Below are 24,525 nucleotides of genomic sequence, written 5' to 3' on the forward strand. Positions count from 1 at the left end.
AAGGTTTGTATATTGAATAATATAACTGCTTGTTATTCATTATGAAGAACAAGTGGAAGGATTAGAATGATTTCTAATTAAAAGGGTTAAAAATTTTAAAGCGTAAGTAGAACTTAATAAATATCAGGTATTCATTTGTATTCAACTGACTCAGAATATTTTCCCTGATTTTCTGATAATGTATACAGGTATTTTGGGGGGCTTAGGAGGGAGAGATCGTGATTCTTAATCTAGTTTACAGATTTATAGTGTTTATCATATGTTACATTATCATAGAATAGCTTCTATGGGTCAACTTCCTTAAGTTTTTTCTTCATAAAGAAGCCTAATTAATAATATAGAGACATTTTTGTTATGTTCTAAAAGTCTTGTTCAGTTTTATTATACTTATGCCGCCTGTATCTAGGTATTGTTTGCTTGGGTTAATCAATACATTTAACAATAATAAAAGTTCCTTTTCTGTGAATTTCTGTTTTCTTACACTAACCATCTTTCACGTAGTCCCGCTTCATAATGGCACTTTCCTGCCTGTATAATTCTAAAACGTTAACCTGAATGAGCACCAGAAAGTTTGTCAGAAATCAATGATGGAAAACTTTATCTTGTGAAGGGATTTGACTCAATGTTTTCTTCTCTCAGTGAGGAAGGGCAAACCTATAGATTATTTACCACTATTCTCAGCTTGCCACTGAAACACAAATGCATACCTGGACTATTTGGAGTTGGCTAGTGACCACGGGTTATATGCCTGAAAGGAAGCATCACATACAGCAAATGTACAGTATCCTGGTTATTGCTTTCTTTTTCTTTTACCAAAGATGTCTGTTTAAAAGCCAAGCCTCTGGCTGGAAAGCCCAGAGAATTAGCAAGGTTCCCTTGACATGGAGTTACTCCCTAAGTCATTCCAGCTTTTCTTCATAGTGTCTCTTCTCGTGAGGCCTGTCCCAGTTGACGGCAATCCACAATACTCTTCTTTCATTTCTTTTTCTCCATTGATTAAAAATTTTATACAGCATATTTTAATCATGTTAAAAACCCTCCCTACTCCTCTCCACCTCCCTCCCCAACAACTTCTTGCATTCGCTTTCTCTTTCATACCTTACACACACTCACACACAAAAAATAAAAATCAAAGCACACAAAAAATCAGTAAGACCCACAAATACCAAAACAAAGTGAAACAGAAAGCCCCTCCCCCACTCCACAAAATGGAGTTTGTTTTTGTGTTGTCAAACTGTTCCTGCACATGGAGACTGCCTTGACATGTGGTTGATATACCCAGTGGCACTCCATTGGAGAAAACTAATTTGTCATTCCCAGCAGGTATCAACTGCAAAAAGCTTCCTGGACTTAGTGTCCGGTTTGAACCTATGCACATCTTGTGAGTGCTGCCTCAGTCTCTGTGAGTCCCTGTGTGCCTCAGTTCCACTGGGTCTGGAAGACTGTGTTTCCTTGGAATCATGCACCACCCCTGACTCTCACAGTCTTTCCACCTCCTCTTCTGCATAGATTCCTGAGCCTTGAAGGGGAAGTGTCTAATGAAGACATCCCAGTTAGGACTGAGTCTAACCTTCCTAGAGGGTCATTCTCATCTTGGTGGTACCTTGTTTAAGTGTCGAGTGTGTCTGCACTGTCTGACAGGGTGACTGAGTTTTCCTTATGGTGTAGTCTGAATTTCCTTATTTTTCACAATATCCTCTCTAGAAGGCCGTGCTGAAGGCTCAGTCACTTTTCCCCAGTTATAGACTGCTCTTTGCTGCCTCCTTGCTTTGGCTTCTGTCAGTCTTGTTTGCAGGGCTATCTCACTACTACTGACTTCTCTAGAATGTAAGGTCCAAATTAAAAGTATATATAAATAATGTCTGGCCGGATAATTCTGACAGAAAATATATTCTCCTCTACATCCATAGTACTTCAGTCATGCAGATGTTACATTATGCATGTTTCCCTGCCGTGTTAGAAATGCATGCATATCACTGCTGCCATGAACCAAATAGAGCCTTGTTCATACTCAGTGCAACCACTTGTTTATGTATTTATGTTTGGTGGTGGACGTTGAATTTAGGGGCCTTGCACATGCTAAGCAAGTGCTCTACCAACACTCTAACTCCAGGCTTTTTACTTATTTATTTGTTTGTTTTTTATGCAGGATTTCACTGTGTAGCACAGATTGGCCTGGATCTTCCAGTCCTTTTGTCTCAAAGGCTTCCCAAGTGCTGCGATTAGAAGTGTTAACCACCATGCTTGGTTATAGAGGAGAAAAATTAGGACATTAGCAAGTGATTTGCAGATCTTTTACATCTTTCTAAGTTATGTAACATTCTAGTAGCAACAATTCTTTTTAGTGTATGTTAATTTCATATACATATGTGATGCTCTCTTGCATGTATGTTATGCGTCTTGATCACATTACTCTCTATTATTTCCCCCTCCTCTCTCTATACCTCATTTTCACCCTAAAAAGTCCCCATTCTGTTCTTACGGTTTTTTATTTTTATTAGTTTTTAAATTATCACTGGGTCTAATTGGGGTGGCTTTTCTGAATATGGCATTGACAACTTCCAAGTGTCTGTACCACTTATGGAAAATTATACCCCTCCCCCCCTTCAGCACCTTAACTGTCTGTAGTTCCTCAGCTAGGATGGAGATCTGGTTGTCCCTGTACCATGCCTGCTACAGTGTTGGCAGGATAGCTCTAGTTCAGGTGACCACAGGGGCTATGAGTTTATGAGTGCAATAGCCATGTCCTGCCCAGAAAACTGTCTCATAGCATTTTCCCTTCCCCTGCCTTTCTTATTCTTTGTGCTCCCTCTTCTGTGATGCTCACCAACTTAGGCTCTCTCTCTCTCTCTCTCTCTCTCTCTCTCTCTCTCTCTCCGTGTGTGTGTGTGTGTGTGTGTGTGTGTGTGTGTGTTTATGTGTATTTGTGAGTCTGTGGGGGGGGCATGGCAGTGGTCATGATATAGATGTCCCTTTTAGGACTAAACACTAAATAGTTATTCTCGGCACTTTGACCAGTTAGGGCCCCATACATTAACTGCCATCCACTGCCAAATGAAGCCTTCTAGTAGGAATAAATCCTGTGGAGATTTTCCGAGGACTTACATAACTTAGGCTCTTATTTTCCTTGACTTGCTTCTGTAGAGAAGATCTGAGAAGCTTGCAATCATTCAACCCTAACTTGTTGGGCATATTTCTGACTTAATTTGAATGTTGTGTCAGGCTGCAAGAAGCTAAAGAGTACTGTGACCTCCTTAGATTATTAAAAATGTGAACAGTCAAAGCAAATTCCTTAAAGGTACGAGTCTATGAAGTGGCACTTTCACACCAAGAGCTCTGTCTTTACCTATACCTTGAGCTGCTAATATAGTTTATCAGTTTGTAAATTTTTCCTTTTCTTATTTCTGAATGTCCTTCATCCTCTATGGGACATTGCCATATCATGTATCCAAGCTTTCTGGAGGAAAGGAAACCATGGCAAGGTCTTTTCAGGAGTATGTGTTTCACCTCTGATAGCTAATGCTCACCTTTCGTAGCTAATGTTCACCTATATAGCTAATGTTTAGCTCACTTTATTGTCTTTCAGTCTAGGACCCCAGCCCATGGAGGGTGCTGTCTACATTTAGAATGGTTTGTCCTACTTCAGTTAACATAATCACGATAACCTCTTATAGCCATACCTAAAGGCATATCTCCTTGGTGATTCTAGAGCCTAGCAAAATGACAGTCAGTATTAACAACTATCACACTGGGCAGGGGTATGGGGCCACAGATAGACAGTATACAATTTATGAGGCAAGAACATATATCAGCCTCTGTGACATATGTTAAAAGTATAATAGTGAACAAGATAGTTTTGGTCCTTACCCAGTGAGCCAGTTTTATAGTCTGCAGGAGAATTCAGATGAAAATGGTATAGTAAAAACTAACCTTCAGACCATCAAAGGATGGAGTACAGTGGAAGGCCATTGATATAACATGTGGTTGTTCAGGGAAGTCTTCCCCAGAGGCTACTGCTAAGAGCACATCTGAAGATAAGAGGGGCTAATCAGGGGATTCCATTTAAACAGCACCCTGCCCCCCCCCCCCCCCCAGATAGGAAGGCAGCATGGACCAAAGTTAAATGTGAGAATGCTTAGAGAAACAAATTCCAGAATCAGCAAATGGAGTGTGTTGGGCAGGAGAGGTGGGTGGGCCGATTTTGGAGAACTTAGTAGAAATCAGACAGTGATAAATCTGATAATTGTATAGTTGATTTTTTATTTTATCATGAATAGAATGGTGAGGCTGACAGATTTTAAATAGAAGCATACATATTTCTTTTTCAGCTTCGGATATTGTAGCCAGTCTTCCAATATGAAATGGGTCAGAAAGGAGATCTCTGTATTTTTCCAGGAGGGAGGTACTAGAGATGGGGGATATAAATGAGAAAGATGCAGAACATCATATTAAAGTTAGCTAATGGTTTTTCTTGTTGAAGGCAGGACTAGCATTCATGATGACTGCCAGGTCTGTGACAGATAGCTGATTCGTTGTGGTCATCACGGCACACAGTATGGAGAGCCATCAGGCTCCAGAGGGTGTACATAGTGTAGAAGATACATTCTGGCTTAATGTTAGGAAGCAGTATGGTTATCGGAACCTTCAGCTTTAATTTCATGAAAGAATATGAGATGATTTATTGAAATTAATCAGTAGGTACATTGAGTGAAATTCCTTGATGATATTTAGATCTTTGAAATTATAATATCTCAAACACATATAAATGCACAATTTTATTAGTAATTTTTAGAAATGTATCAGAATATAGGCTCATGACTTCAAGAAACTTGCTTTCTCTTTGCAGTATAAGTTGAATTTTGAGTCACTAATCATCAAAGACATGTAACTCTGCCCTGCCATGTTCTCATTTGTCATCTGTGTGATTAGCAACTCCCAGTGCAGGTGTTTGACTATATTAAAGTTTTATGTATGAAGGATATGAATAGTGATTAGCTTTATTGTCCAAAATAAATATTTTATATAGTAAACAAGTCACTTCTCAGTAAGGTGTTCTTTCCTTTCCCCAGCTTTTGATTGGCTTTGAGTCTGGAACAGTTGTCCTCTGGGACCTCAAGTCGAAGAAGGCTGACTACAGATACACGTATGACGAGGTAACAGCAATGCTATCCCGTATAGATCTTCACTTTGCTATAGCTCCCAACAGCTTCTCAAGGAATTGGATTTTCAGTCTTGACTTAGTCCTGGCAAACCTCAGGAATAGATTTTCTAAAAATATGATTTTATAGAGAAAAGTCATAATTTAGAGGGAAAAAAATGGAGGACAAACACGTCAGTCACATAAACTTTCCGGATGTGGACTAGAAGTATAATCAGAAAGGATCTTCTCGTGGGTCTGAAGAGATGGCACGGGGATCAAGGGTCTCCTTGGGGGACTGGAAAGATGGTTAAGAGCCCTGGGTGCTTTCCAGAGGACCCAGGTTTGATTACCAGCATCCACATGGGGCCTCACAACTTTTTGTAATCCCCATTTCCAGATGATCCAATGTCCTTTCTGGCCTCTGTGTACACTAGGAGCACACTAGTTTACAGACATACATTGAGGCAAAACACTAATACACATGGAATAAAGTAATTCAAAGGAAACGAGTATGGTTTCCTCAGATTAAAAATTGCCTCCATAATTATTCTGAGGTATTGAAAATAAGCTTTGATGTTCATCCTGAGGAGTTTTCATTGATCTTAATCCTTAATAAAATTTTTGAATTTTAGGATAGATTTTTAGCTCATTAAAACAGATTCTTTTATCTCAGGGCGGCTGACTTCTTCCATCCTGCATTGTTTGTAGTAACTTGGTAGTTTATGTTTGGGTGGGGCTGATTCTGATATGCTCTAAGAACACTTTTCCTGAACTTGTTGTATGTCATATTGTATATGTCATTGTCACAGTGTCCTAATGTATGCTTAATAAATGCATTATTAGGGGGAATTAAACAGTTCGAATATGAAATGTCTTGTTTGTATTGTAGGAGGACTAAGTTATTTTGAGAATGTAGTTATTATCTAGCTTGGAAAGTATAAAAATTTATTAAAATCAATTGCCAAACCATTTGTCACTAGTATGATAATATAATTGTTCACCCTGTGTAGGCTATTCACTCTGTGGCTTGGCATCATGAAGGAAAACAATTTATTTGCAGTCATTCTGATGGTACTTTGACCATATGGAATGTGAGGTCCCCTGCTAAACCTGTACAGACCATCACTCCTCATGGTAAGGATCCCTCCATGTTAAAGACTACCCAAATTATGATAGACTGTTGTATGGTTTGGGGGGGTGGTGATTTTGTCTTAGTTTTAGTGGGTGAAGAATGTTATGATCGTTTCATGGAACTAATACTGTGATATTGCCTGAATATCGTGTCTTCATTTGGCCAAAGGCGAATTATGTTGTTAATTGTAAGAGACTTAACTTTTGTCTTCTTAAAATTGCCACAAGCTGTTGATGTATATGTGACAATGTCTTTGAAACATCAAGGCCTCAACTGCAGGTAATTTTATCCATTTGAGAATGGTGTGTGAGTGTTGAAGGCCATCCAGAGTTTGTGGATCCCTGGGGACTCAGCAAGCACATAGCATCTTCCTGCAGTGTTTGTTACATCAAGAGAATGTAGTCAGGTCAGTTTCTACAGTGCTTACAGTCTCTCGGCAGAAAAGTTCCTACTGGACTTATTGTTGCACAATAAGGCAAGGAACATTCGAGTTACAGTCTTTTTCAGAGTTAGAAGACAAACAACGTAAATACAGTGCACTGTTTTCTTGTGGTACATGTGAAGAAGTAGAAAAGCTGTATTTCCAGCCCCAAGGTTAATACATTCTTAAAAGATGTATTCCGAATACCTAATAAGACATCAGCCTAATGTGGGATTTCAAAGCAGAAAGTCTGTGACCTTTGGGAAGCCAATTAGCATTTCTGAATCTTCTTATTGTCTGTAACTAGAAATGATAATGAAACTTAATCCAGTTTCCTCATGCTGTTCTGAGAATTAAATTTATTTATTCAACAAATATTTATTGACTCTACTATATGATCATAAGCTATATAACTGAGAGTACCTGGACATTATGATATGCTGTGTGCATATGTGATTTTACTGGATAGAGATTTTGGAATTGTGTTTACTGAGTGGGATATATTAATGTTCCCACAAAATACATTTCCTTTTCCTACACACATCTGTTTGTTTGTTGTAGGTGATGACTTTTTTGATACAGTAAGTATAACATAGTTAAAGAAGTTTTGGACTGACTGAATTAAAGTTGAAATTTTTCTTCATGGTATTAAATATCAGATGATTTTTGATTGTCTAAATAAGCTAAAATAGTATTTTTTATTATAGTTCTTATGAATATGGAAAAAAAATCTCCCTAGCAATCGGACAACCTTGAGTCTTTTTCTAACTTTGATATACATGAGAGACTTAGTAAAGGGGCTGGAGAGGTGGTTTAGTAGATAAAGCATTTCTGTGAGGACCAAAGTTCAGATCTCTAAAACTGATATAAAAGGTCAAATTCATAATGACAGCCACCTATAAATGCAGCATTCCCAAGGCAGAGGCAGGGGGTTTCTGGACCTTTATGGCTAGCAGGAATCACCAAGCTCTGAGTTTAATGTGAGACCCTGTGGAGTTAAAATTTAAAAAGTGGAGAGTCATTGAGGAAGATATATGACATCAGCTTCAAGGTTCCATATATATGTATACATATATGAACACATGTTCCTATGCATATGTGTACATGAATACATACATACATGCATGCATGTATACAATGTATCACACACCTTGTGAAGATAATTTCTATTCTCTATCCTCTGGGACTTAGGTTTATTAATTATAAGATGGCAGAAATGAAAGATAAATTATCAACTGTTTATCAATATGTGGAAATTGAGGAGAATTTTATTTCACAAATTTAATTTTAATAGAAAATGTAAAGTCATTTATCTGCAGATAGTGCTCTGCTGTTCCTTTTTGGTTAGCTTTTTTGCTGTGACAGGCAAGCTTTTATTTAGAAGAGAATGTTTGATTGTCCTGCCGTGGCTGCTCTTATCCTGAAACTATTAACCTGCTTAAGTGATTTGCTGGGTCAGGGTCTCCACATAGGTCTGCACTGTAGCCCAGGGCTGGGGTGAGGAACCATTAGATGAGAATGTTGGTGATTGTCAGCTTCACTAGAGTAGTTGATTCCCTAAGGAAATGGAGATGCTAGATATTCACAATCAATAGATGTCCTCAATAGGAAATAATGGTTTCATTTTCTAGTTGTTTTAAGTTTCTAGAACATATTCATCAATTCAATCAACAGTTTTATCTATAGTACATGAAGGGGAGATTTTATTCTATTCAAGGGTCACATAATTAAAATTACATTGAAGTTCACATATCTGAAAGTTAGTATTATATATTAAGAATGAAAGATACAAAGAATTTTATTTATCTACATTTAATTCACCATAAACCTAAAAATAAAACTATACCTGTTATAAAAAATTTCCTCTATTTTTGTTAGGATTTTCTGTCCTGCCCAGTCATTGTTCTGCCCAGTTCCTGCAGTCGTTAAATCCCAAAGAAATCACAAAGAGGTTTACATGACTATAAACTGATTGTCCCATTAGCTCAGGCTTCTTATTAACTCTTATGACTTACATTAGCCCATTATTTTTATCTGTGTTAGCCACATGGCTCAGTCTCTTTTTCAGCGGTGTAGTCACATCTTGCTTCTTCTGTGTCTGGACACGACTACAGAGGGAGCTTCCCTCTTCCCAGAATTCTCCTGTTCTCATTGACCCGCCTCTACTTCCTGACTGGTGTCCTGCCTCTACTTCCTGCATGGCTACTGGCCAATCAGCATGTATTTAAAACATAACTGACAGAATATAGACAGTTGTCCTGCACCACCTCCCCCTCTATTTTTTTTTTAACAAGAACATCCATAGTCCATTTTTGGGGACCAGGCTGTCCTTGAACTCACAGAGATCTGCCTGTCTCTGCCTCCCAAATATGTGTGCTACCACACCTTGAATTCACAGAAGTCTGTCTGCCTCTGCCTCCCAAGCATTGGGATTAAAGGTGTTTACCACCACACCCACTCTAGCTTTTATCTTTCAAAGAACTTTGCAGACCCTTTTCTTTTTTTAAATTAGATTTACAAAAAATACGAATCAAAATTCCCACTCCCTCCCCTCCTCTGATTCCCTCCAAACATACTCCCACCCCATCTTCTCTAATCCTAAGAGAGGGTAAGGCACATTGCTTTTTGGAAGGTCCAAGGCCCTCCCTACTACATCTAGGCTGAGCAAGGTATACATCCAAAGGGAATAGGATCCCAAAAAGCCAGTACATGCAGTAAAAGCCAGTACATGCAGTAGAGACAAATCCCAGTGCCACTATCAGTGGCCCCTCAGTCTACCCCAGCTATACAACTGTCAATAGCATTCAGAGTAACTAGTTTGGTCCTATGCATGTTCTGTTCCAGTCCAGCTGGAGTTGGTGAGCTCCCATTAGCTCAGGTACTGCTTCAGTGAATGAACCCTTCATGGTCTTGACCTCTTTGCTCATATTCTCATTCCTTCGACTCTTCAACTGGATCTTGGGAGCTCATTCCAGTGCTCTGATGTGGGTCTCTGCCTCTGTTTCCACCTGTTGTTGGGCAAAGGTTCTATGGTAATATGTACGATAATCTGATTACAGGGCAAGTACTCACTAGTAAGTGGATACTAGCTATAAACAAAGGACATTGAACCTATAGTTCATGATCCTAGAGAAGCTAAGTAATAAGGTGAACCCAAAGAAGAACATATATAGACCCACCTGGAAATTGGAAGCAGACAAGATCATCTGACAAAATTGGGAGCATGTGGGCAGGGTGTAGAAGGAAAGGGGGAGGGGGAAGTGGAAGGGGGAAGGAGAGGTTTTAGGAGAACTTGAGGGAATGGGATAGTTGAGATGGAAGGAGAGCAATGAAAGACATCTTGGTTGAAGGAGCCATTATGGGGTTAGCAAGAAACCTGGCTCTAGGAAAATTCCCAGGAATCCACAAGGATAACCCCAGCTAAGACCCTAAGCAATAGAGGAGAGGGTGCCCGAACTGTCCTTGCTTGCTCTGTGGTCAGACTGATGATAATCTTAAAAAAGACTGTTTCTTAAATTCAAAGAATCAAAAAGGCAGAAGAATGGACACATGGAGAACTTTAGAAGCTTTCTATATTTCAGCTCCCCATGGCAGGGTTGTTCTAAGTTTCTGGCTGTAGCAATAAGATCTGGCTCCTGGAGCTCAAAGAGAAACTCTTAGGGATTCTTTTGGAGTGGGCAGGACTAGTATCTTCCAGTGCTTGGGGCATACCCAGGGGAATATGGACTTTCAACAATGCATCATAAATCATAATATTCTTGTCTTATAGTCAGAGCCCAGATTCCACCTCATCGCTAGCCTTTAATGCTTGAAAAAAGCTTCAGTTCCTCACTGAATAAGCATGGTAGTCTCCCAGGCTGTTATTTCAAAATAATGTTATTTGAATTGGCAATGTGTTTTTCCAGTTGGCCAACTAATTTTTTAGAAAGTCATATCCTAATTGGAATATAATTTGAGCCACTTTGGTAACTTAAAATTTACTAACAGTAGTGTTAAAGTCAGTAAAATAAATCAGACAAAACTAATTTAATACTATATTTTATCTAACTCTAAATTATGAAAATGATATTTCATTATGTGACAAATATACAAACTGAGATATTTCTCATTCTTTTCAGTATGCAAAACATATTTTGTTAAGTAACCAAACATACAGGATTGGGATAGTTCAGAGTTTTGAAATCTAGTATTTTACATCCACAGCACATCTTAACTTGGACTGACCACACACATATTAGGTACCCAGTAGTCGCATGCAATCTGTGGCAGTCGCACTGGACATTGCTCTTGAAGGAGGATGTATGTGTGGTATAACTGTTTGAGTTCAATTTACTTAGTGAAATTAATAATTATAGGCTAATTTTTGTCAGATTCTTTTTTAAATGAACCTTACTCAGCAGATGTTTATTGAAGACCTCCAGTTTCTTGTGGATCAGTTACTAGAATGTTATCAGCCTTGATAAACTCACAGTCAAGTAGTTAAAGTGATTGATAAACTGATAACTCCAAACGTTTTAACAGCTATTGATAAAAGCATATGTAATACTACATGGCTATGTTTTAACAGCTGTTGATAAAAGCATATGTAATACTACATGGCTATGTTCTTGGACTTAGGATAAATAAGAATTTTTCACAAATTCAGGATATTTAAGCTGGATCTTGAAGAAGAGGGATATTATGAAGTAGAAAAGAGCACCACAAGATTATTTTAGTGAGAATATATAAAGGAACAAAAGCATAAAAAGAAGAGCATTATTGCAAATCAATACTATCTATGTTGACAAGTGGAGGAATTTTGACAAGAATGGGTAGAGTTTTGACAAGTATCAGGAATGAAAACAGAGCCATGTGTGATAAAGAATTTATATCAGAGTATAATAAAAAGTTTGAACCTCATGCCCAAGATGTAGAAAATGACTTTCCAGTGGTACACATAAGATTGACATCTTGAACATGACTTTAATGGTAATACATCAGGACGACCTGACTTGGCTGCCAGTTAGTGATCAGTTGTATTCAGAGTAAATAAGGATAGTTTCAGTATTGGCAGGGGAAAATGGATATGCATGATGAAATTCTGGAATAAAATATCAGTAGGTCTTAGACCAACTCATTGTAGCTAGATGGCCAAAGAAGTTAAAGAAATATAATAATTATCTTTCTGATCAGAAAGAAAGAAAGAAGATGTGGAGTAGGGTTATTTTGATTTATGAAGCTGTATTTTGATTTTCAGTGTTTTGACAAGGCAAACTCAGTTTACAGAGTTCAAAGAACTGGCCTGTGCTTTTACTTAAGTAAACTTACAAATGAATAAGAATAAAAGACTGGATGCTAAAATACAATATTAGCAATTTCAAAAGACAGTTGAGCAAGCAAAGGAGATAAAACGTTCTTGTCCCTAGACAGTTTCTATAGAAGATATACAGACTTGGTCTCAGCAAACCTCAGTCAGTGCACTAGTGTCCTCTAAGTACCGACAGTGTTTGGGGCTGGAAAGTCCAGTTAGTGAGCACCACTCGTGTCAGGCAGCTCACAGTAACTGCGACTCCAGTTCCAGGGGATCCGACATCCATAGACACCTGCCATGCTGCTGTATTTCTGTCCTTGTGCACATGCCCTCTTAACCTTTGTGTCTTCCCAATAAATGCTTAGAAATGCAGTTTCGATACCTAAAAACTAAACCATTTTACTTCTGTTTCTCTTTAATTATTATTACTTTTATTGAGCTCTACATTTTTCTCTGCTACCCTTCCTACCTCTCCCCTCCGCTTCAACTCTCTCCCAAGGTCCCCATGCTCCCAATATACTCAGGAGATCTTGTCTTTTTCTACTTCCCATGTAGAATAGATCTATGTATGTCTCTCTTAGGGTCCTCATTATTCTGTAGGCTGTCGATTTGTCTTGTTGACTTTGTCCTTCTCTTTATAGAAGCTTTTCAGTTTCAGGAGGTCCCATTTATTAATTGTTTCTCTCAGTGTCAGTGCTGCTGACGTTATATTTAGGAAGTGGTCTCCTTTGTCAATGTGTTCAAGTGTTTCCCACTTTCTCTTCTGTGAGGTGGTGATAGATACCGATCTATTTTCATCACTCTTCTACATGTTGTTATCCAGTTATGCTAGCACTGTTTGTTAAATATGCTTTCTTTTTTCCATGTTATATTTCTTGCTTCTTTGTAAAACAAAAAACAGAAGACCCCCCCCCCTCTGTCTCTCTCTCTCTCTTTCTTTCCCCCTCCTCCCCCCTTTTATCTCTTTCTCTCATGCTAAACAATGGCAAAGGAAGGAGCACACATGAAGTCCAGAATGTGGGAGGGACTCGGGCACAAAGCTCAAGTTGTAAGAGGACCTAGAGTGTGCTGGGATGGGAGTTTCTAAGGGTCCTCAAGACTGTCTCCAATTTCTTTTTATTTCCTTGAATTGTCAGGAGAAATGTAATGTCACAGAGAGTACTAATCTTTCTCTTTTAAAAAAGGGAGGGTAGATGTGTTCTTTTTCTGTTTTTGTCATGAACCTCTAAAATTAGATAATGAATAGCATTATTTTTAAGTGAAAAATATTTATTGCAATAAGTTGGTTTATAATCATTTTTCTTTAGAAGAAATGTCAATGAATGTATTAACAATTTTATTTTGCACACCATGGTACTTCGGTGAAAATGTGATAGAGATTTATTATTTTTCAAATTGTGCTATTTTAAAATGTTTCTTCACTAGGCGAGTTGAAACTACTAGAAATTCCTTATCTAGTAGCCACAGCTAACATCTGGGAAGACTACCATGTTCTCTTGCTAGCATTTAATCATATAAACATTAGCTTATTCAATTTGTTTGCCTTTTTGACAGTATTTCACATCATTTCAAGTAATTTGATTTCATGATTATAAAATGTCTTATTTCATTCTAAATATTTCTTTCAAAATTATTTTAAGACATTTATTGATGGGTTTCATTATATTTCATTTTTATCTTATCAGCTATTCATATATGAAGTTAGCAGTTATTTTGTCTAAAAGGGTATTTTAATATATTTGTTTTCCCTTTGTAAATTATCAGTGTAAGAACTTAGAGTAATGTAGAATGTAATGCAGGACAATATATTTTAGGAAAACAGCTAAAGGATGGGAAGAAACCAGAGCCATGCAAGCCTATCCTCAAGGTGGAGTTCAAAACGACTAGATCTGGGTAAGTGTCCTTCTGTGCGCGTTCACTGTTACAGATGATGCATATAGCCCTGGAAGCTGCAGAGTGAATGTTGAAGCCCAACTTTAGACTAGACTACCCTGTCTTAATTTCTATGCTTTCATAATTTAATAAAACACATAATTAGGAAAATTACCTGAGGCTCTTCTGGTTTTAGCAGTTGATTTCTACCTCTTGTAAAGTAAATTATTTCATCCCAGAAATAATTAATCTATTCTGTTGGTACTTGGAAACAGTGATGTTTTTTTGCTAGTGTGAGCAGTGTTGAAAAGGTGATGAAAGGAACTAATTAAGATTTAATCTACCCTACATGTGTTAACTAAAAGTCATATATCAGAAATCAAATTTCATAATATTTGAGTTATAGAAATGAATGCAACTTATACTTTAAAAAGATTATTAATTATATTACAATGCTGATGTTCATATGAAATAGTTATACAAATTAGACAGTTCGCACAATCTAAATGTCTTAATTTTATGTATCAAAAGCTCTACTGAATGTGTACACCTAATATACATAGAAAAATTTTTTAAAGTGTTTCTATGAAAATTCTGTATCTCTTTAATTTCCAAAGGAAGAGGGTTTGTTTATAAATTTTTATTCTAGTTATTATTATTTGTGTTTAATAAAGAGTGGGAATCTACATAATATAGGACAGGGTTCTCAAATTGAATCAGAAAACTGTGCATTGAGGTCCAGAAGTCAGTTTTAATTCAATGTGCAGGAAATTCTGGTGCTGCTGGCCCATTTACATATTCCAGGTTATGAACAAGGTGTGAGAACTGCCCTCTGTCCCTTTCAACCTGGCCTCCTGACTCAGCTTTGCTCTGTCTTCCTGGGAGAAAAGTCCCTGACTTTTTTTGGAAAAGAAGAAAAGATTGCTCTTATTTATTTTTTCATCATTCCTACCTTCCTGTGAGATCTAGTAGGAGTGCATTGCTAGAATTGATGTAGAAACAGATAATAAGTTGAATGAATTCCAAGAGGCAGAACATTGCTTATTTGACCTTGGTCCTCACTGTATAATCTGTGGCACAGTTATCTGATTTCTTTTTGCTGGGATGTTCTTGTTTGTACATCCATGTACCATGGGTGACTGATGAGTTAGTGAGCTGCCCATGTAGACACATGCACCTTTTTCCTAGGAAACCTTCAGTTCATCCGCATTTGTCACATTTGTCCTGTTACGAAAGATTAAACTAGGAAAAAAAAAAGGAATAGCAAAAGCAACAGTAGCAGAAGATAAACAAAGGAAACAGCCCAGACAAAAGTCTGGATTTATATGCATCATACAGTGAGTTCTTTAAATGTTGCAAACCAAGGAGCAAGCCCAGGCCACCATCCTCTGTGCCCGCACCTGCTCCTTCTCATGACAATGCCGCTGCTTCAGTCCCCTTACTCAAGATGGCAGCGCTGCTTTCCTGTCACAGATTTGAAAGGAAAAATTTAAAAACGTAGGCAATTATTTAAATTATCTAATACGAGCAGTAGGATAGCATTTTAACTGTCTCCTTAAATTTCTTTTTTTCCCCCTGGATAGGAAATTGAATAAGGAAGTTTTTATTTTGCTGTGCTCCACAACTTTCGTCTTAGATTCGCTAGTGTAAGAACCCACCCCTGCCCGCCTAGAGCATCATTTGGTGCTGTCATAGCAAGTGTGCAGTTTCATTTCCTGTTGGCAAACTCTGAGGCTTTCGAGAGAGCTGTCATTGCACATGCAGGGGTCCTGGTCACGTTCTTCTCCTCACCTAGAAGTCTTTCTAGGGGTGAGGACCCTTCTCTGTTCCCTCTATCTCAGCATGTTTCTCTTTTTAGAATAATGGCCTCCTTGGCTGGCTTAGGGTCTCCAGAAATATGCTCTTGAGAGATGCAGTTTTCCATTCTAGGACTTACACATGCCATTAGTAACAAAGTTACTTATTGAATGCTTGGATCCTCTTCAAGTATTAAACGTCATTGAAGCATGAGGCATGAAACACAGCTATGTCAGTTTAAAGCCCCACCTATCCTACAGCCCTGTGTTAAGGAGAGAAGCTAGGACCTTATGTATACTAAGTAAGTTCTCTGTTGCTGAGATGCATCCCCAGCCTCTGTCTGTTTGTCCAGATCCTAGCATAGTGTTGCTGAATGTGAAGAGTTAGGATACAAATACCAATAGGTATGGGTGATACAGGTAGGTATATATAAAGTATAGCTATATATGGACTCTTGATATTGCTATGAAATCTAGAAAACATGAATTCTTCTTTTGATGCAATGAAGTTAGTGATAGTACAGATTAAGAAATAATTTATTCAATTAGTAGTTTATTTAAATATGGCACTATTCATTAAGCAGCCGATTCTTATTAAAAGCAAGAGCAAGGGCCTAGAAAGATAGCTGAGCAGTTAAGAGCACCTACAGCTCTTACAGATAGGACTTTGGTTTGGTACCCAGCAGTCATGTGTCTTAAGTGCTGGTTCATAATGTCCAGGGGCTCTGACACCATCTTTTGGCCTGCACACAGACATAGGTACATACGTACAAGTCCCCCCCCCCCTTTTAATCTTTAAAAATTCAGGAGTCAAATGCTAATGAGACCCACTGAAGTTATTTCTTTGAAAAAGAGAGGTGGAGAGTTCTGTGGTGAATACATATCCATCATCAGCACGGAGGTGTGGGGTGTATATAAAAAGACCACTAGGTATGCATCCTGCCTCCGCTGCTCTCATTGCTCAATTGGGGTACCAGCTAGCTTTCTGTGCCTGTTTCATTATGTTTAAAGTGGGACCCTTAATAAGGACCACCTCATATAACTGTCAGCAAAAAATGTTAGAATGTTCTAGCATGCTCTTCACTTAACCCTATCTTATACCTCACTTAATACTGTCTCCAAGTAATATTTAATACTTCCGACAAACATCCAGAATGCAGTTTTTCATATTGTCCAAAGTAGATGAACAAGTGGCAAGCCCGAGTGATTTTTGTCACTCAGGAACTAATATTTGTCCTTAAGTTAATAATCACCTCAGCTGAGAAACACTGAATTGCTGCAGTGATTAAAAAGTATTTTTAAACATCAGATAATGGTGATCCCATTATGGGCTGTGAAAGGAATTGTGTTGGTTGTTTTTAATTGGTAAAGGAGAATAGGAAGTAACAGAGTGTGTGCCTTTAGTGGTTGACGTTAATTCCTGATACTCTGGTTCACATCATACATTTATATACTGAATCACAAAGAAAACTGCCCTTCTTAGAATGGGTCATGGTAAGAAAAAGACAGGAAGCCTCTGAATTAGTATAAGTAATGGAAGCCTTGAACTGACACTTTTTTCAAATCCAGTACTCTGCTCACTAATTTGGAAGCTTTATGCTTGCAGTGTGACTTCTCCTGGAGTCACATCAGACTGCTTGCTGCTTTTGTTAAGTCTTCGTTTTATGAGGGGGAGTCTGTTACTGTATTTTCTGATATATGGATAGAAAGCTATCTTTTAGATTGATTGCTGTTTTTAACATTAGAATATTTCATATACTAGTTATATAATATATGCCCAAGTTTGGGTCTTTCCCCAGGTCTCCCTCTAGCAATTTCAAGAGCTGCATTTTCCATGTTCCTCACATATGCACACTTTAAAACTTACCTCTTTATCTGTTTGTTAGTTTTTTTACTGTTAAAATTGATATCAGACATTAACTCTTAATTTACAAACCACCATTTTTAATCCCTTTGGAAAATTTATTGGTTAAAGCTTTACCAAAATGGACACTTATTAAACTATGGAGGTACATTTAACCAGTACCAAAATGGATCAGATGTTGTTGGAGTTTAGAAAAAGGAACACGTACAGAAAGAATGACTCCCTGTCAGCTTGGAGCCCTTTGAATCCAGTTCCCAAACACTGGTTTTGCACATGAGACACTAACTTCAAGGTACAAAGGAGAAGTCGGATCATTGAAATAATAAAAAAGGAGGAGGAGGAGGAGGGGGAACAGGAAGGGGTCAAGAAATAGCAATAGCAGGCCATTCAAACCTCATCTGTTTAAGGCTCAGCCATTTAAAGCACCGGCACTAACTTTGATGAATTGAGTTCAGTTCCCATGCCCCACATGGTAGAAGGAAAAAGCTAACTCCGACCAGTTGTTCTCTGACTTCCCGTGCATGCCATGGCATATATGCTCAAACACATACATGAGTAGATGTGAGCTCAGAGACGCCATGCTCCCCTCTCCCGGGCAGATGCGATCAAGCTCCGGCCCAGGATGGACGTAGGCTAGAATCTTCCCGGTAAGCTTCCTCGGTGCTACACACTTTATTAGAAATGGGCTAGTCCAGGTGCGAGAGTTAGCCGAGAAGAGGCTAGATATAATGGGCTAAGCAATGTTTAAAAGAATACAGTGTCCGTGTAATTATTTCGGGGCATAAGCTAGCAGGTGGCCGGGGTGCTGGGGACGCAGCCCGGCCGCTCATATTACTACATAGATGGACACACAAAATAGTCAAATAATTTTTTTTGTTTTTTATTTATTTGTTAAATAAATAAATATTAAATAAATATTAATATTAATACAATATTAATACAATACTCTGCCTGCATGTCTACATGCACCCCTGAAGAGGGCACCAGATCTCATTGTAGATGGTTGTGAGCCACCATGTGGTTGCTGGGAACTGAACTCAGGACCTCTGGAAGAAGAGTCAGTCCTCTTAAGCGCTGAGCCATCTCTCCAGCCCCCGATTAATAAAATTTTAATAAAATATTGAAAACCCATGTCATTCCATCAAAAGTGAGCATTTGAATTGAGTAGATACTTCTCAGAAGAAGAAACATAAATAACCAATATTTACTGAAAAAGTGTTCACCATTTCTACTCATCAGAGAAATATAATTCAAACTGTTTTGAGGCTCCATCTTGCCCCAGTCAGAATGGCTATTACTAAGATATTTATAACAACAGATATTGACAGGGATGTGGGAAAGGGTCTCTTGTATGCTTAATGTGGATGTAGACTTATATGACTAGAATATAAACTGGAAATCAGTACCAAATACTCAACTGTATACCACTTTGGGATATATATCCAAAGAATGATAAATCAATATACCATAGAGATAACTTGCACTAGGCATATACTTATGCTTCTATAACTTGGACAATAGAGACAGGAAAATCACTGCACATTTGAGACCATCCATTTCTACATACTGAGTTTCTGGCTGGTTGGACTACACAGTGAATCCCTGTCTCCTGGCAAGACATAGCCATTGGAGTCATGAACACACAGCCTGTGCATGCCTGTATGTCTGCATAAGAGTAAATCTGTCTATAGTTAAGCATGTATGGAGGAAGAGTAAAGGGGGCCCCTGTGTCTCATCACTAAACTGTTTATCACTGATAGAAACAGGGAGGTAAGCCATTGCCTTCTGCCCGTTGCCTCACTCGGGCTCAATCCTGTGCTCGCACAGATGGTTAAACTAAATGGGAACAAAAGCCATGCATCTAGGAAAGGGACTTGGATAGATAGGAGAGAGGAGGGAACCAGGCTGTGCTAGTGCATTCCTTTCATCTCAGCCCTCTGACTTTGAGGCCAGCATGGTTTACAAGTTCTAGGACAGACTCCAAAGCTACAGAGAAACCCTGTCTCGGGAAACCCAAAAAAAAAAAAAAAAAAAAAAGAACATGGAGGAAGAGTATTCAGAATATTATAGTGTGTGTGTGACTGTCAGAGAACAAAATGAAACAAATCAGAGAAAAGTATTTAACATAGTTGAACACCTGTGTTTATCACTAGAGCTCACAATAGTTACATTATGGAACGTGCCGAGAGGTTCATCAACAGATGAGTGAAGATGTGGAATTTATATATAACAGAATTATATTTGCCCATAAAGAATGAAAACAGAATTATATTTGCCCATAAAGAATTATGCCAAATGTCAGGAGAATGGATGGAACTGGAGATTCTCATGGTAAATTAAAATACAAATAATGAAGAAAAGAAAGGGCTATTGAAACTGCAAAGTATAAAAATGAAGATTTCGGGAAAGAATCAGAGTGAAGCGGAAGTGCAGACATAGAGAAGACATTCTTAAATACCATGGGGATTTTTGTGTGCTGTGTCTCTCCAGCAAAACAAATACTTCACACATTGCATTGGCTACTTGTCGCTTTGACAGAATATCTGATAGAAACAGCGCCAGGAGGAGGGGCTTATCTGGGCTGACATCACGAGGCTATGCAGTCCATCTTGGCAGGGATCCTGACCGTGAGGGCAGCTCAGCCTGAGGCAGTAGGGCCATAAAATAGTGGTGATATCTCTGCACCAGCAGGAAGCAGAGCCATCAGTGGTCATGCTTTGCCCAGGCCGTGCTGTTTCCCACTCCAGAACCAGCACCTACAGACGGGTGAGCCACAGGCAAGGTGAGCTTCCTGTCACAGTTCAGCCTCACTGCAAACACTCTTCCAGCCACACCCAGAGGTTTATCTTAAGATGTTATCACCCAGAGATGATTTTAAGTCCTTTCGAGTTGACAACCAAGCTCAACAGGCACAAGTTTGCCCTTGTTGGTTTTAAGACCAAAGATACCCCTTTAAAACCATAATCTCCCACCTCTGTTCATTTCTATGTAATACACATTTGGTTTGTTTGAAAATCTGCAAAGTGTTAATAGTTCCAATGTTGTTCAAAAATCTATATTCAGCGTCTGCTAGGACTCAGAAAATTCTCTCAAGTACCTGTCTTAAACAAAACCAAACCTCAGTATTTACAGTCTACACTAATACAGAGTAAATGTCATGTCTGAAAGAATGAATGGATGGGACCACAGTCACTTATCAAAGCCATCGCTCATATTTATTCACAAATCTATTTACTATTGTCACATGTAAACATCACTTTTTTGATTCAAAATATCAGGGCATTTCCACCAGACCATCCAGGTTAAATATTAATAATTTGCACTAGAGACTGTTTTGTTCTCTCTGAAGTAAAATCATGCTTTCCATTTGCAATCAAGTACTGATGATTTCAAAGATTAGTAATGCATGCGATTAGTAATGTGGACCATGACAGAATTGACAATGTGGCATTTCATGTCTGATTAATGAATGATAAGGTTAGGCGTACCATTGTGCGCCTATCCTCTAGTGTTTCCACTGAAGCCCACGAGGACAGCTTGTAGTTCTGCTGTAGTGACATCAGGTACCTGGACTGTGGTGGCATAGCAAGTGGCTCTGCTTTACATTGTGTGCATACTTAAAATTATCCTTAGTAGCTTATAATTAAATAAAAATTATCAGTAACAGTTTATAGTTTAAACTGATAATTTGATGATTGCTTATTTACTTTTATTTTAATTACTTTTAATAGTTTATCATTTAAGTAAACTATTCTTAAATGTTTATTCAGTAGTAGCTAGATGATTAATCCCAGCAGGCTGTCTGAAATCAGAGCAAGTTGGAACCACAGTGAAGGAATTGGCAGGGGGAAGGAGTGGAGACACCGACAGTGAGAAGCAGGTGTAGGGATAGGCAGTCAGTGCTTGTGTTCTTCTTTAGTATGTTTTAAGGCAAAGAGTCATGTACTGCTTGACTCTAATTACTCGAGTTTCTGCAGCTTTAGTGTGAGTGTTGGTCTTGGCTTTTAGGACGAGGCATGTGGAGGCTCACTGGAGGCCTCTGTGTCCTGTGCCTTCTTCACTCTGGTGTATAAGTCCACGGAGTCATGCCTCAGGCCAGTAATGAGAGCACTGGGGTTCCTGTCAAAGTAAGGTTATCCTTTAGTCATTGTCAAAATGCCTTTCACAAAACCATTTTAAATTTATTCATGTATTTGTGACCTAGGGCAGGATCTCTAATATCAGAGATTACAGAAGGAAAATAGATAAACTCTGGCAATTAAGGCAGAAAGAAGTGTGAGGAAGGTTCTTAGGAACATGCCGGAGAAGACTGCCTGTTGTGTGGATAAATAAAGAAAGGCTTCTGGGGCAGTAGAAATATTGGCTGAGCTGTTTTAAAACAGGATTTGACCAAATAAAGTGAATAACCTTCCAAATATTATATAAAGGCCACAGCCCAAGGAATTGTGACTTGGAAAGTTGGTGGCTAATTCCATAGACACCAACAGAGTGCACAGTGTTTGCAGGATCAGAACCCTGCATCCTGTTACCATGAACACCTTGACTGTTGTTATGGCCCTTTGTTTCCTCAGACTAAACTGTCTCCTGATCTATGCAATTTCCCTATTTGTTTTTCTTTTCTTTGTGTGTGAGTGGTTCACCTGGATGTGTGTAAGTGAGCCTGTGCCCACAATCTCCTGAAACTGGAGTTACAGCTGGTTTTAAGTTGCCATATGGGTGTTAGCAACTGAACCGAAGTCCTCTGGAAGGGCAGCCAGTGTCCTTAACTTCTGAGACGTCTCCCCAGTCTTCATTGGTCATTTTTAATAGACAGTGTGTACTTCCTTCTCCCCACCAAACTACTACTCTGAACAGCTGGTCTCTTTTCATTCTGGCCTCATCTCATCTGTCACCACCTTAGTGGCTTGGCCTGACAGCTTCAGCCAGCCCATCTCTCCACTCTATTGATTTCTTCAGGATGGAAACTGTGTGGCTAGACTGGATGTGAGAACACTTGTTTATCCCCCAAAACACAAATACTCAAAAATATTTGAGTCAGTGAACAGGTGTTCTCATGGAACTGCAGTAGGTGAGTCTTTGTGGACACCTGAAGTTGGTTCATTTGGTGAGGACGGCTTCTGACTGGAACACAGCTTACCCTAAAGCTACCTCAAGGCTGGGTTGGAGAGGTTCATAAAATGAAGAAAGCATGTGCACCAAATGATGGGCTTAGCTTCTTAAACAAATAGAAGACTTGCAAAGGGACATAGGGAGCTTCTAAATTAGGGTCTGGTTGACATCTGATGCCATTTGGAGACTGAGCTAACATTGTTCTGAAAGTCATAGAATAAAATTATGTCACCTCTAGGACTCCACATGACATCAGAAAGCCTAGCCTTTTCATTTAAGAAAGATCAAATCTTCTTCACCTCCATAATTCATATGTTACCTATAAATAATCTAGCTCATTAGACCTGGCTCAAATGCCAGGTACAACTTTGAAATTTTACAGATTTTGGTATGTAGAGTTAAATCCTTGAAACTTGTCGTTATATTTAACTAATTTATCCTGGTAAAGTGTTAATATTTTCACTTAAGCTTAGGGTATAATGAACTTACTATGAGTTTCATCGTAGCCACACTACAAATAGAGAAACAGCATGTGACATGAAAAGGTATTGCTGTTAGCTTTAGCAAGCGTACAGGGAAATAGAAAATGACTGAGTGATGAGTCAGTCGGCATTCCCTTCAACTGGTGTTTTTGTTTTTTTTTGTTTTTGTTTTTTTTTTTTTAATTCCCACCATTCTTTTCCTTCTGCCTTCAGGAAAGAAATAGATCCTGCAAAGCCACAAAACAAAAAAAAGTCACTTGTCTAATGAGGATAGTCCCAACTAATTGCCACAGTGTTATTTAAGGTTGTGAACTGATCGCGTAGCTCATTGGACTAAGGGTAGCTGTACACATTGTGATGTAGCTCAGCTGTCCTCTGCTCATAGTGCCGGCGCTGATGTCATTGTTTGTTTGGTTTTTGAAATTGGTTGCATGTAAATAAATACTTACCTAACAGCCTTGAATAACACTTATAAAACCACCCAGCAATCCCACTCTGTAGACATTTAAGGAATAGTTATTAACCAGTGAACTTTTTAAATATTTTCAATTTAGTTGTAAGTTATAGGAGAGGCAAAGTAGCGGTGAGATAAATAAAGATAAATTTGATTTTATTCATTTTATGTGATAGGAAGTACAAAAAAATTAAATAGTATCTGCTTACCACGATTATAACTATACAGTGATTAGGGTTTGAAACAATGGCTGTGGGAGCGTGGTTTTACTCAAGATAAATCTTTGAAATTTGAGTTTTGGAATTTATCCAGAAAAATAATATTATCTAGATCATATTAATGATGAATATAAATAATAGGTTAAAATGGTGATGAAGCATAGACTTTGTTTATTAATTCATTTGAAGGACAGTATAACATTTTTCTAGTGTTGTGGACACTGTTCAAGACACTGTTGTAGATAGAGCAACATAGTTAAAAAGGCTTCATGGAAGCTATATTTTGATGGAACAGACCATGAGCAAAATAAATTCATTTTAAATCATAAGAACTATAGGAAAATAAAGCAACAGGAAGGTAGGATACATGAGGGTATATTTTTACAATATTATCGTACATAGGAACATAAACACACAAACATACACATATATTTTTTATTTCCCCACATTTTCTATACTTTAAATAGGTATATAACTAAGAAAAAATTAATTATTTGCCCCAATACTTATATTTATTTATAAGGTATCTAACTAACTGCTTATCTAACTAACTAAATCTCAGTAAAATTTATTGTTGTTTACTATAAAATAATTTAAAATTTTTATTTTTATTATTCGTGTATGTATTTTGGTGCATGCCCCAAAAGGGAAATATCACAGTGGACAATCATAATGATCTGCTGACATCAATAATTATAATGGGTAGCTCTTAGGGTTCTGTGGACAAGGAATTTCTTGATTATAGAG

The 24,525-nt window shown here is 38.2% G+C and overlaps 1 protein-coding gene across 5 annotated transcripts in view; it reads left to right on the top strand.

Annotated features, from left to right (window-relative positions):
- Stxbp5 (syntaxin binding protein 5) overlaps nucleotides 1-24,525 on the top strand; it is a 137,576-nt gene that overhangs the window by 51,160 nt on the left and 61,891 nt on the right. For all 5 annotated transcript variants that reach the window (XM_041680450.1, XM_041680449.1, XM_041680451.1 and 2 more), the window contains exons 7-9: nucleotides 5,070-5,153; nucleotides 6,151-6,274; nucleotides 13,798-13,876. In XM_041680450.1, the coding sequence (XP_041536384.1) occupies nucleotides 5,070-5,153; nucleotides 6,151-6,274; nucleotides 13,798-13,876 (287 nt within the window). The remainder of the gene's footprint in view (nucleotides 1-5,069; nucleotides 5,154-6,150; nucleotides 6,275-13,797; nucleotides 13,877-24,525) is intronic.

Source organism: Microtus oregoni, unplaced genomic scaffold (assembly GCF_018167655.1).
Source record: "Microtus oregoni isolate MIOR12 unplaced genomic scaffold, Mior012 000033F_ref0000390, whole genome shotgun sequence".
Taxonomy (NCBI): Eukaryota; Metazoa; Chordata; class Mammalia; order Rodentia; family Cricetidae; genus Microtus; species Microtus oregoni.